The 14,413-nt window shown below is 39.3% G+C and overlaps 1 protein-coding gene across 1 annotated transcript; it reads left to right on the top strand.

Annotated features, from left to right (window-relative positions):
* Window positions 1-3,051: 3,051 nt before the first annotated feature.
* Window positions 3,052-14,099, top strand: LOC125452007 (uncharacterized). Its single transcript, XM_048529868.2, has 2 exons — window positions 3,052-3,138; window positions 11,732-14,099. The coding sequence occupies exons 1-2, from the start codon at window positions 3,097-3,099 to the stop codon at window positions 12,470-12,472; spliced, it is 783 nt and encodes a 260-aa protein (XP_048385825.1). The 5' UTR covers window positions 3,052-3,096; the 3' UTR covers window positions 12,473-14,099.
* The last annotated feature ends 314 nt before the right edge of the window (window positions 14,100-14,413 follow it).

The raw sequence follows: 14,413 nt of genomic DNA, 5'->3' as shown, positions 1-14,413 counted from the left end.
TGAGCGCAATGAAGCATGAAAGCAATAGTGATTACATTCCAGGCAAGATAAACACTGAAGCGTTAGAACTGCAGGTTTTCTGCTGCTCGGGGCACATGTATCTATACACATTCAGGAAAGGGTTTGGACAGGAAGTGGTGCCATCCTAACAGTGCAATCAATGGGGTGGAGGCAGCGTCATGGCAAATTTAATCTGCCATTTAGCATTATCAGAGAGGTCAGGTCAAATCTAGAGAGAGGAGGTCGGGGTAATCAGGTTGAGTATGAATGAAATTGACTGTATGGACAAAAGAACTCTTCTCCACTGATTACAAGTAAAGTACGTTTTTATTCAGAACTTCTCTGGCTGTCAATCTTCAGAGAATACTGACCTAGCATGAACAGAACACGAAGCCAGCAGCTGAAAATGAATTTTAGGTACAAGTTTGAAGGTAGAACTCGTGGTGAAAAGTTGGAAGGCTCCTGGAATCTGGAAGATGAACTCTGGATAACAGGCATTAAAATCTGCTCATCCTCCACCAGAAACATGGAGCGTTTAGATTCCCATTCATAATTAAAAAGAAACATAAAGGAGCCCTGATTCACCAGCATAATGCCAAGTCTGACAACAAAGCTTTCTGTTTGGTCTCTTTGGTCACTACATACCTATTTGTAAGATCTAGAAGGACAGAGCAGTAAGCAATGACAAATTATGACAAGCTGCAAGATTCTCCCTAAGCCACATGCCATTTGATTTGGAATTATGTCATCATTTCTATGTGATTTGGGATCTGAATCCCAGAGTTTCCTGCCTAATAGCACTCTGGGTGTAGCTATATCACTGCCACAATTGAAGAAATTGAATCACATTGAATTAAGAGCACCATGCTCAGCTGAAAGAAATGCTACCAGACAATCTGAGTATTCCCAGCACTGCCTGTTACTGTACAGGGTGGAGTATTTTATTAAAAGTGGTCTAGATGGTCCAACATGGTATGGTGCAATACAGCCAATGTGGCAGTGATATAGCTACACCCAGAGTACTATTAGGCAGGAAACCCTGGGATTCAGATCCCAAATCACATAGAAACGATGACATAATTCCAAATCAAGATGGCATGTGGCTTAGGGAGAATCTTGCAGCTTGTCATAATTTGTCATTGCTTACTGCTCTGTCCTTCTAGATCTTACAAATAGGTATATAGTGACCAAAGAGACCAAACAGAAAGCTTTGTTGTCAGACTTGGCATATGCAGGTGAATCAGGGCTCCTTTATGTTTCTTTTTAATTATTTTCAGAATCAGTGTAATATGGCAAGAGCTTTTCTCATATTTCTATCATTGGCTGTGTTGCACCATCCAGACCACTTTTAATAAAATACTCCACCCCTGTACAGTAACAGGCAGTGCCTGGAATACTCAGATTGTCTGGTAGCATCTCTGAAGAAAGTTAACATTTTCAGTTGAACGTGACCCTTCAGAATTCTTGTCTTGATTTCTGATTCCATAAACTAAGGAAAACACTACTGCTGCAGAGATTGGTTTGGAATGAGCTGAGCTCAGGTGAACAGCTGGGGAAAACTGCTCTCATCTGAGGTTCTCTGTTCTGAAATCAAAGCAAAATTAATTGCTGAATTAGGTCAAAAAAAAATCAGAAGTGTGAACATCTTATTCCATCGCAGGGGAGGCAAAGGTCTTGTGATATTATTGCTGGAATGTTAATCCAGGGACCCAGACAATGTTCTGGGGACACCGATTTGAATCCCGCCATGGCAGATGGAATTTGAATTCAGTAAATATCTGGAATTAAGAATCTAATAATGACCATGAATCCATTTGCAGCAGGAGGCATTATTAGTGGTTTAAGTGCACCTACGTTTTAATTTGTAGAAATACACATCATTTGGAGATTAAAGTTAGTGATATAGTTACAAGAACTGTTAACTAGAGTTAGCTAATACAATTCTATATTCTGATCTCCAGAGGTAGATGTGTTTAAAATTATTTCCATTTGACAGGTCGCTATTTGCTATTTCACTTTATTTGCAGAAGAGATATCAGTTCTTGAACTGTAGCACCATATAATTTTCTTAGTAATTGTCTTTGTGATAAAAATGGAATTGTAGATGGCGAACATTTTGGGTGGAATTTTACTAGCTCCAGGAGTGGGAGGCTGGAAAGTAAAGAAGGTGTGTAAAACTGTGTGGACAGATCCTCAATATGTTCCAGTCACCAAAACATTTCCTGGCAACAGGAAAGAGCTTGACAGCAAATTGCTGAATTCAGACCCAATTAAAAGACCTTCATGGATTCACTGACAATTTGCCAAGAATCGGTTGCCAATATTGTACCATTACGCAAACTTGGACATGATTTTGATGGAAATAATAATTGGAAGAGCTGCATAAGTGAGTGATATCAGAGTTGTATCGATATCAGATCAGATCACACACATTCCCAGCTGTGTTAGGAGCACACCTGGTCCAGAAAAATGCTTGAATATTGAATTAGCTCAATTCACAGTGGCTTCAAATTTTCCTCTAATATAAAGCAAATCACTCGCTTACATTTCATATCCAGTGGCAATGAAGAACAGACTTTTCAGACTCAAGGCTGCTGACTTCCCACAGCTATAGCACACATCTGGTCTTGTCTGTTTTCTCCACAGAGGCTGCCTCACCTACTGATTGAGTGCTGCTTGGATCTTCTGTTTTGTTTAAGATCCATAATAATAGTATTGTTAGTATTCCACTTTTCACCAAAACTGTTATCTTGCAAAGTGGTACAGGAACTGGAAAGGAATAGTATAATTCTAAGCTTTATGCAGAAAATATTTTGTGACGTTTAGACTTTCCAAAATTTAACAATTCAATTTTCTATTCTGTTTTGTTTTCCATAAGGAATACTAAACTCCATGCTGGTTTAAGAATTTCAGTCAATTCTGATGAACTGCATGTAGTGGTGTGAATTTGTCTGCAGCAACCTGTTTAAGCAGTGACCTTAATCTTCATGTAATTATTTTATGCTGACATTTATAGATCCCTAATCCATTGTAAAACCTTGCGAACAGTTGCCTGCTGTCAAGGCTGCACAGTTCCAGAGGAGAAACCTGCAGGAGATGAGCAAACACGGACCAAGTCAGGAACAACTGGGAAGGGGAGTAAGTTGGTCCTTTGCATTTTTTGTGCAATTACTTTCTTTAATCATCTAATTTTTGTCTCCCTGTGTCTCAATTTCTCTGACTACTTATCTGCTCATATACTAACCATCCTATCAGTTTCCAAACTCAATGTTACAGCAAGATGCAGACAAAACAAATTCCTACAACAATGAGTATTTGTATCCTCATGCTAAACATTGAATTTGAAGACTGCTGATGTTTTATCTCAACATTCTCCCTGTAGAAACCTTTATGATCAACATTTGAATAAATGCCATCCAGTCCCTCGAGCCTAGTCCATCTTTTTTGCATTACAGCTGAACATCTACCTCAATGTCATATTCCCACATCACTGTCATTAGGGATAGAAATCATTCAATCTTGATCTTCAATGTAGCTAATGACAGAACTTGCTAACTTTTGGGGGTAGTAAATCCCATACATTCACCACCATCTAAGTGAACAGGATCCTTCCTATCTGAGTACTAAATGGATTGTCTTTATTTCTGAAACTGGTTCTGGACATCACAATTGGGTCAATTTCCTTTGATTGAGAGATTGCCTCTCATTGCTTGCAAAATTACACAGAATACAGGGGGTTCTCTTATAAATGCATGTTCTGGCAACATGAATTGGCTATAAAGCAATTGACAAATAGGGAAACACTACATCTAAAATGCGAACTTGTGTTGGCTATAACACAATTCAGCATTATTTAAAAATGCAGCTCATTGAAGTAGAAGACTGGACTCCAATGCTAAATTGACACTAAGTAAAAAATGAAGTATAGTTTAAACAACATGAATGCTGTTAAAACACCTTTTTCTGTAGCATTTGACAAAATGTGTTACATATTTACTATGCAAGAAATTTAATTCACTTATGTAGATCATTATGCCAAAAATTCTGTGTTACAACCTGCTCTTTTCCAGCACTATTTCAAATACAATGTAAACCTGAGTAACAATGCATTTCAATCCTACAATTAACTTCAGTGCCAATGGGTTACATAGAAAAGAAAGGTCAGATTCCTCTGCTTCAATTATTTGAAAATCTATCCAGAGGTATGTGCCTATGGAATGTCAGGTCAGCATTTAAATGGAGGAGGGAATTTTACTAAAAATTGCTGATGTGTCAATTTTGGGGGAGTTTCATGGAGGGTGCTAGTTCTGAGCTCTCAAGTTTGCACTGCCCTCTGGCTTTGGATCATGCTGGCATTACCATGCCGTATTGACCATTGCTGGGATTTCCAGTGGCAGAACTCTTGTTTAAAGCCCAGCTGTCACTTCGTTGCAAATACAAAGGTCAGATTTGTAAAGTATTGCTTCTTTGCAGCATCACCTGTCTGATTAACTGTTAGTATAACTGCAGCTATAAGAATAAGGTGACACAGGTGAGGAAGGATTATGGGAGATAATTGTTATGTGTCCTTTATTTCCCTAACCCCTCTTTTCCTATAGGCTCCATTATTTCTATAGCACAATTTTCTATAATGCAATGTTACACTGGAATGCAACTACTGTGTTAAAGCAGAACCTGCTGTACAGGCTCTGTTGCCTCAGAATGCATCCCAGCAATAAACCTGGTAAACATCCACTGCACCCTCTGTATATCAAGTGTATCATTCCTCAGGCAAGGGGCCAGACTGCACATACATCTTCTGCTATGATTGCTTCAGTGCTCTGCACAACTGAAGCAAAAATACTCCCCCTGTGCTCAAATCCTTTTTGATAAAGGCTACATACCAGTCTCCTCAAATTGCTTGCTGCACTTGCATGCTAGCTTTCAGTGACTTGTGAACAGGGAAATTGAAGGAGTCAGAGTAATACAGCATGGAAACAGGCCCTTTAGTCCAAACTGGTCCATGCTAACTTTGGTGCCCACTCATCTAATTCCAACTGCCTGCATTTTGTCCGTATCCCTCTAAACCCCTTACATCCATGTACCTATCCAAGTGTTTTAATAAATGTTGAGATTGCTCTGCCCCAACCACTTTTTCTGGCACCCCATTCTATATGTGCACATGGCTGTGAGAAGTTAACCCTTAGGTCCTTCTACATCTTTCCCTTCTCACCTTACACCTACCCCCTCTAGTTTTCAATTCTCCACTCCTGGGAAGAAAATAAAAAACTATATGCACTCATCCAGTTTGTGTCCCTCATGATTTTCCTGCTTTATACCTTTACACCTCAATAAGGTCACCCTTCATTCTCCTATGTTCCAGGGAATAAAATCCTATCCTGATCAACACCTCCTTATAAATCAGGCTACTAGTCCTGACAACAATTGTAAAATCTTCTTTGCACACTTTCCAGTTTAACTGTCTTTCTTTTAAAGAGTGACCAAAACTGTACACAATACTCCAAGTGTGGCTTACACAACTGTAACATAACACCCCAACTCCTATACTCAATGAAGGTCGGCATGCTAAATGCCTTCCTCACCACCCTGTATCCCCATGAAGCAGCTTTCAACTAATTATATATTTATACTTGTGGTCCCTCTGTTCCACAACAATCTTCAGGACCATATTATTTACAGTACATATCCACCTTTACTTTAACTTTCCAAAGTGCAACACTTCACACTTACCTGCATTGAATTACATTTGCCAGTCCTCAGCCCACTTTCACGTATGAATAAGATCTAATTTTTGATAGCCCTCCTGGCTATCAATAATACTCCTAATTTTGTATCATCTGCAAGCTTACTAATCATGCCTTGTACATTCACAACCAAATCACTTACGTAAATAATAAATAGTGTCTCTTTTATTATGTTCATAATATTGTTTTCATAGCCATTGTTGCCTGTTATTGATGGATATATTTTTCTTGATCATTTACTGATTTTAATTTTGATATTCATTGTGGTCACATGCAGCTAAGCACAGTAAAAAGCTTTGTTTGCAAGCAATACAGGCAGATCATAGTAAGGAAGGACATACAGATCAGAGGGCGTCTAGGCAGAGTGAGGCATACAGATTACACTACACAGGAGGTGCACAAAACAAGATCAACATTATTTAAAGTGAGAGTGTCTTATCAGACTGATAATGACAGGGAAGAAGCTGTTTTTGAACTTGGTGAGTATGTTCTAGCTTCTGTATCTTCTGTCTAATTAAAGAGATTGAAGGAGAGCATTACCAGAGCAGGAGGGGTCTTTGGTGATGTTGGCAGCTTTTCCATGGCAGCAAGAAATGTAAATGGAGTCCATTGGTGGAAGGTTGGCTTCTGTAATGGTCTGGGTTGTGCACACAAACTTCTGTCGTTTCTTACAGGCCTGGGCAAAGCAATTGCTATACCAGGCTGTTATGCACCCAGATAGTGTGTTTTGTATGATGCTTCTGTAAATGTCCTTATGGACTGTTTAATTTCTTAAGCCGCCCAAGTAAGAAGGAGGCATTGTTGTATCTTCTTGACCATCATATCATATTGGAAAATCCAGGACAGGTTATCAGTTATTGTTGTTTGTCAGAACTTGATGCTCTCAACCTCTGCTCATTTGATGTAGATGGGGTGGGGGTGGGGGGCGGGGAGATGTTCTCCTCCTTTCTTTGAGGTTCATTATCTTTGCACCACAATTCCCAGCCCTGTATCTCCTTTCTGTATTCTGACAGATTGTTGATGGATAGCCATCCTACCAGTGTCATCATCAGCAAAATTGTCAATGATATTCAGATTTTGGCAACAGTCATGGGTGTACTGGGAGTACAGTAGGGGACTGAGAACATATCCTTAGGGACTTGTGTTGAGGGTTATCATGGAGGAGGTGCAGTTGTCTGTATCTTCACTGATTGTGGTCTGCAGATCAGAAAGCTGAGGATCCAGTTGCAGATGGCAGAGCCAAGATCAAGGTCTTGGAGTTGAGATCAGAGAGGGAATAATGGTGAAGGCAGAGCTGTAATCAATGAGTATATGTCCTTGCTGTCCAGTTATTCCAGGAATAAGTACAGGGCTAGGGAATGGTGTCTGCTGTGGACCTGTACATCAGTAGGCAAATAGCAGGGAATTGAGGCAGCCTGGGAGGCTCACACTGATATAGTCCATGACCAGCCTCTAGAAGTACTTCACGATTATGGAGGGCAGAAGTCAGATTGCACATGCAATCTTCAGTACTGGGATGATGGTGGTCTTCTTGAAGCAGGTAGGGACTTCAGCCTACTGAGGGAAAGGGTGAAGATGGCAGTGAATGCCTCTGCCAAATGGCAGATACAGGATCTCAGTGCACAGCCAGGAATGCTGTCTAGGCCCATCAATTTCCTTGGGTTGACTCTCAGGAAAACTGATCTGACATCCAGGACTGTTGGGTCAGGTGACCCTGCAGTGACAGCATTGTCTTCAAATGGAGAATGGAAAGCAGTGAGCACATCAGGGAGGGATGTGTTTTTGTCTTCTATCTTGCTTGGCATCCTTTTGTATCCTGTTATCTTTATTAGGCCTTGCCACAGGTGGCAGGCATCTATGGTTGGTTTGGGCCTCTAACCTGGTTGGTACTGCCTCTTGGCATCTAATGACTTTGCACAGGTCATACCTGGACTTGCTGTATAAGTTTGGGTCACCTGACTTGAAAGCTGTACACCTGTCTCTGCTCATCCAAGGTTTCCAGTTGGGGGAACAGCTAGATTAACGTCTTTCCCATGCAGTCATCCACACTTTTGCTAATGAAGTCATGACAGCAGTGCTGAATTCATCCAGGTTTTCTGCCGAGTACCTGAATACAGATGGAGTCCGCCATTTCCAAGCAGTCCTGGGGATAGTCTTTATCTGCCATTCCTTTCTGCAAAGGGTCCTACTGTTTCAGTTTCTGCTTGTAGGCTCGGAGGACGAACACAGCATTATGATCTGATTTTTCAAAATGTGGGCAGAGATTGGAACAGTAGGTGTCTTGGATGGTTGTGTAGCCGTGGTCCAGGATGTTCAGTCCCCTGTAGAAAGGTATACAAGCAATTATTGTCAGTCTACTGGCATAGATAGGCATCAGTTCTCAATAGTTCAGTGAAGCAGAGCATGTTTTCTCTCCTGCTGAGGTATGGAGCCTCAGTTAGTAACTTTTGGCTTTTGGCTTGTTACAGGTTATGTTGAGTTACATTTGGGAGCACTAAAATTAAACCTGGAATCAAAGTCCAAAACTATTTGGGCTTCAAACTGTCCTGCTTTGAAATGATGTCTTCCACTGACTATCATTGTGGTACTTTTGAATTTACTGCTCTAAAATGGTTAGCTTTACTTTGACAATTCTCATGTGAATTGCAAATAAACACAATCAGCACAGCTGGTCAGAGAATTGTAAAGTAAATAAATTGCACCAAAAACACCCAATTGATAAAAACGTACAATAATAACTCACCAATAAAATATCCAAGTGAAGAAACAGCACTGGCCAGTTCCTGGTTTACATTAAAAAATGACATTTCATGTAGTAGACTCTAAGCTTCCAGGAAATAAGATTGGAATCTGATAGTTTGTTGTAATTAGTTGTGCACAGTTAGAGTTTATGCTTATTCCAGAAAGGAATCTTGGGGAGGTCAGTGCTAGTGCCCCCGCCTTTGGATGAGCAAGACCCATTTTCAAGTCCCACCTGCACTGGAGATGAATCTCAAAGCAAGCTGTTCAGAAAATATCTACAATGGCAATTAGGAGGGTTCCTGTGGTGCAATGATAGCGTTCCTATCCCTGGATCAGAATGCCCTGGTTCTAGTCCCAGTTCTTCAAAAAGATATAAACATACCTGAACAAGTTGTTTAAAAGTGTTCACAAGGACAGTTGGGTGCTTTTAAACTGTCAATAAAGATAACCGGGAGGAAATAGCTAGCATTATCTATTAATTTTTTTAGAAACCATAACTTGTCCCATTTCCCTTACTATTGTTTCTATCTTTCTGTAATTATTCTCACTTGTACATATATCTGCATCAGAAATAATCCAAACATCAGCACCTTCAGGCCCCTGGGAACTTTGAAAGCTAATGCTTTCAGTTACCCATTTCCACCTGAAGTATTCTAATCTGAAAGCCCTTACATATGTCATTATCCTGTCCAAACACTGACCTTACAATTTTCTGAAGATTTAATTCACCAATTTTTTTTAATGACTGTTGTCAACTAATATTGAGTCAATAGAAGGGTTTGCAGAAATGAGCATAGTCACGTAGATAATGAATATTGGAGACGATGTTCAAGTTATAGTGGGTGGAGAGGGTTGTGATATAATTAAATCTGAAGGTTGAGTGGAGCATACAGCTTTCTAACTTACTCACCACCCCCACTCTAATTCCACAATTAATTTGATCATGTTATTAATGTAAAACAACTCCCCTTGAACAGATCAGTCCTATTGCTAAAAGTTTTACTAGGTCATTTAAAACCTCCACCAGAACAAATTAATTATTTCTTGACTCATTTATACAAGTATTCTGGATCTCCTCTGATATCTCTTTTGCACAAAAGAGTTGTAAAATAAGTTGTTTTCAGTCTTTCCCAACCATATTTCACCTCTTATTTCAAATTTAAAGTAAAGAATTAAGGGCAGCCAAAATAACCCAAGCTACCAGCATAATTCAGATTGCTACTCAGGCACATTGGAACCACTGAAATTTTGAGTAAACACCTTGCAGAATAAAGACCAACGCCAGTTTTGCTCTCTAATGGACTTAAAATGTCCCCTGTGATAGTTTAAGGGTGAGAGTGGGGGTGATTTCCCTAATGCCCGATATTTGTCCGTCAGATTAGTCAGTCATTAACTCAATGTTGGTTGTGGAACCTTGCTGTGCATAAACGATCAGTCATATTTTAAAAATTCTAACAGTGACTACATTGCAAAAAGCATCATTGGTTGTTTGGAAACCCTGATGCAATGAAAGCCAGGCTTTTCCTTCATTTTTAAATTTTCTAATCAATGGCATTGCAGATTATCCTGTGATATTTTAAGCCGAAGGATGGTAATCAGAGTTTCTATTATTGACAACAGCTATAAAAGTCCTTCCCTTGTTCTGGCTAAGGAGGGAGTGCAGACTGACTCATGGGATGGCAGGATCGATGTATGAAAAAAGGCTGAACTATATTATTGTTTTTGTAGAACTGTATGCAATACAGTTAGAATGAAGAGGATCTCAGAAATCTATAAACTGAAAGATCTAAAGGGGGAAATGCAGGAAGAATATTCCTGTCTCTGGGAAGTCCAGAACCAGGGGTCATAGCCTAAGAATATTTGGGTCGGCTATTTAGGTCTGAGATGAAGATAAATCTCTTCCTCCCTAGAGAGGTGGCCCTATGGAATTGTCTGCAAAAGAAAGTGGTTGAGGCCAAAATAATGAATGTTTTGAAGGAGGATTTTGATATAGTTCTTACAGCTTTAGGAATCAAGGACTACAGGAAGAAAAATGAGAGCAGGGGGACTGAATAGGATGATCAGCCATAATCATATTAAATAGCAGAGCAGTCACTGAGGGCTGAACGGCCTATTCCTGAATCTGTTCTATTTCTGGTACCATCCTCAACTGGACTTGTCATTTGGTTAAACCAAGTTAAAGATTGAAATTTATGTCACCGCTATGTGCCTTAAATCTTACTACAATTACCTCAAGCAACTTGGGTTACTGATTAACTTGCACACTTGAACTTAGTTTCCTTGCTAAAATTGTCAGAAGTTACATAAAGTGTTCAAATGCTCCAACTACACTTGTTACCATGGAAAAAACAAAGACCCTTCCCACTCAAGTCTCTTGCAACCTCAATCAGGCAGAAGATTAGAAACCTAAACAAGCATACCAAGAGTTTCAAGAACAGCTTCTTCCCTGCTGTTATTAGACTCCTGAATGGACCTCAAATTTCAAATCCAATGCTAAGCTTGCTTTTGTACGCCTCCTGTGCAGCCATAACTTTGTATGCTGTGCTCAGTTTACCCTATGATCTAAATGTACTTCTATGATACGATCAGCCTGTATTGCAAGTAAGACAGAACTTTTCATTGTACTTAAGTGCATGTGACAACAATAAATCAAATCTTAGAAATGAATGTCAACACGATAACCATTTAATTTTTGTCCATATTCTAAAGATCAGAATCTTGTTAGAACACAACTCCAGTTTAATATCAACAAAATGAGTGATTTGGGTAAAAATATAAATAATGTTTAGATTAGAGAAATATTAAATCTGAAGCTATAAGAAACACAGAAAAACAAGGTTTCTTTAAACATTTGCACGTACCCACTTATTTGTACTTATTTCAAAGCAACGTTCTCCATCATTTGTGCTGTACTCCCCAAAGTGATTGAAAATGTAAGCTACTCTAGTCCCTTACCCTGTTAGTGTACTCAGAAGATATGCTTATTATGCCAATCTTCTGCTCAGATTTAATATCAGAATATTATCTGTTCCCTGTTGAAGAATCAGTAGAAAAGATATTACAAAGAATATATGGAATACAACAGATAATTTTTCTCACATTGTTTTCTTAAACCTACTTTGGCTTATTTACTAACTAAAAACTGTTTTTTTAAGGATACCAAAGGCATACATAAGATTGTGTGTCAGTACACTGCATATCATATATTACAGAAACTATAACAACATTAATTGATTGTTTTCAAGGGACCCCCAATGGAGAGGAGCTCAGAATCCAAACTTGAAAATGCATCCAGTAAGCTCAGCATCCTCAACCGCAACCAAACCAAAAACAGGAAAGGCCTGAGTGCAGTCACTATGAAACACTCAGCAACCAGTGTTATGGATAGCCGCAATGATGTCTCCTTTACCATCAACCCTCACGTGCAGCAGTTTAAGTCTACATCACCAAAGTCATATCAAGAAGCCAAAGATGAATTGAAAGAAATTCCCCCCAAAAAGCCCATAAAACTTGCTCCATTAGCACTCTCAGAGGAGGTCAAGAAAGCCCAACTTGAGAAGCTTAAATACATTCAAATAGAGGGCAAGCAGGCAGCAGAGAAGCTGGTTTCCACTGGAAAAATTAGCACTGAACATCATCCAAAGAAAGAGCAAAATCATGAACGTCTTGACAACTTGAAGACGATAAAATTGGCTGAAAAGGCAAATCTAGAAAACCAAAATAGTCCAAAGCATCTACTGCTAGAAGTACCATTTCTTCGTGCCAACATCTCAAATTCAATTTCCCACCAGACATTCAAGTCACCACTTCCAAGCAAACCCTTGTTTTACAAAACCACAAACATCAATGCTAAATCTGTAGTTAGCCCTGATGAACAGAAGTATATTCCTGAAGAAAATCTTGTGCCCTCACTCCATCCTGTACAAGAGAGAATAAAGATAAAACACAAGAAAGACTATGATAATGGAACACATGATAAGCCTTAAGCCATTACAATTAATCTTTAGGAATGGCAACAAAGAAGAACTTAATATTGTAAACCAGACAACTGAGGAACACAGCAAAGCAAATAAGCTATTTAGCAAATCAGCCAGGAGAAAATGGACAAGGAAAGCAAGTGAATAACAGACCTAATTTCATCAAATTGAAAGAAAACAAGCAAACGGTGGTCAGTTACCTGCTTTGAGGCATTGTCAGTTGTTTTGAGAAAGTGCTTTGTGCTGGAGCATTAGTTAAAGAAATAAATAACAGAAAAAAGTTGCATTGAGTATGGAATTCAACTTGAGGCATTAAGGAAAGGTTTGTCTGCTGTATCAAGCTTAATATTCTATGTGCATTTTCCATAGATTGCAATTGATTTTAATCATGAAAGTAGGATTGTTTTTGAGGTTGAATGACTAAACAAGAAAAACACTAAATGACAAATCTGAATAACAAAGAAAAGGAATTTTGAATAAAGTGAAAAGAACAACATTGGGACTGAACTATTCCCATTGGAAAGCTGATCATCCAAATCAGAAGTCATATGTGACTATACCAGATAATGACACCACATTTAAAATTTCAGCAAGTCTATTTGTTCCATATGCTATGGATAAGCAAGTGAATTTTGAATTCTCTACTATAATTAGAGAATTCCATTATTTATGTGCACCCAAATTGACATATGCCAAGTTGAAAGTGGAACTTCAAACATTGGTATACATACAGTGGCTTGCACAGAAGCAAGAAAGCATAGTGCCAAGTGGACAGATGGTACAAAAGGTGAATAACAACACAGAGTCATTCAAGGATATCAACAGGCATAAATCAACTAGATTAATCACAAATGACATTTAACCCTTACAGTACTACATTCCATTCTGTCTTGACCTTGCTTTCTTGTTGCAAAGCAAATACTTCCTTATAATTTTATAGACCAAACTAGCTAGCCTCCAAAAAGGGCACATGGATTATGATAAAATAACAACCATTGATTACAATACCTGCAGAAAATAAACTCTGCCTGTGAATTAACCCCACAGAAGCCAGAGTTACCCTTTATTTACATGTGCACAATATCAGACTCTGACCAGCCAACTCATAGCCAGTCCCTAAACTGAGGTGAATCCTTGAAATTCTTGTTTATATCTGTCAGCCAAGACTCCCTGATTGGCCCAGGTTAACAGTCCCAATCTGGGAACTCATGCTCAATGGATCCACCTGGCCACCTCATTCCAATCTCTACACACTGCCTGTTAAGTTGTACAGTTGCTGGGTTTGGTTTTTCAGTTGGTGGGATGTTGTGAGGCTGAGTGATGGCAATGGCTTAGGTTCAAATCGTACACCAGCTCAGGTTGCCAGAAAGGACATTCCTTCTCAACCTTTCCCTTTGCCTGAGGTGTTGTGACCCTTAGAATAAATCACAAATGAGAGAGCAGGCCTATGATGATTTTACCCACAATATGGTTGTTGCTTGTGGCCAGTGTTATTTGCAATGCTGAATGGTTGCACGCTTAAGCCAGAACAGCAAAATCTTATGTCCTAAGAGGCTAAAGCCATGTGAATGTCACATGCTCTGCTTGTGGGTAGTCTTTATCTCTGAATGTGTCTTTTTGTTATTCTTTTGCAGTAAGTGAGTATTTACTGTTTTGCCCTACTTGTCGTTGAGATGGTGGGGGTGAGCCAACTTTGTGAACTGCTATGCCCCAAGGGGGTTTGGTATACACAAGGTGTTCTTTGGAAATTTGGAATTCGATTTTGATTGAGAATCATGGCAGAAGGAAATGTTTAAAGTTATTCTGCTGCTGACTTGGAATAGACGCAAGAATATTATAGCATTAAAAACAATGAACTCCGTGGTTTTTTGACACTACAATTAGTGCAGGAGGCGCAGAGGAAGAAAGATGAGCAATATCGACAAGGAACCAAGAGACCCACTGCGCACT

This window comes from Stegostoma tigrinum, chromosome 5 (assembly GCF_030684315.1).
Source record: "Stegostoma tigrinum isolate sSteTig4 chromosome 5, sSteTig4.hap1, whole genome shotgun sequence".
NCBI lineage: Eukaryota > Metazoa > Chordata > Chondrichthyes > Orectolobiformes > Stegostomatidae > Stegostoma > Stegostoma tigrinum.
The sequence above is the reverse complement of the archived record's forward strand: the minus strand, read 5'-3'. Positions and strand labels throughout refer to the sequence as shown.

Excerpts from the sequence above, each read along its gene's own strand:
- LOC125452007 (XM_048529868.2), top strand. The coding sequence starts at position 3,097 with ATGAGCAAACACGGACCAAGTCAGGAACAACTGGGAAGGGGA. Across the intron at positions 3,139-11,731 it reads AGGAACAACTGGGAAGGGGA|GGACCCCCAATGGAGAGGAG; the intron begins GTAAGTTGGTCC and ends ATTGTTTTCAAG.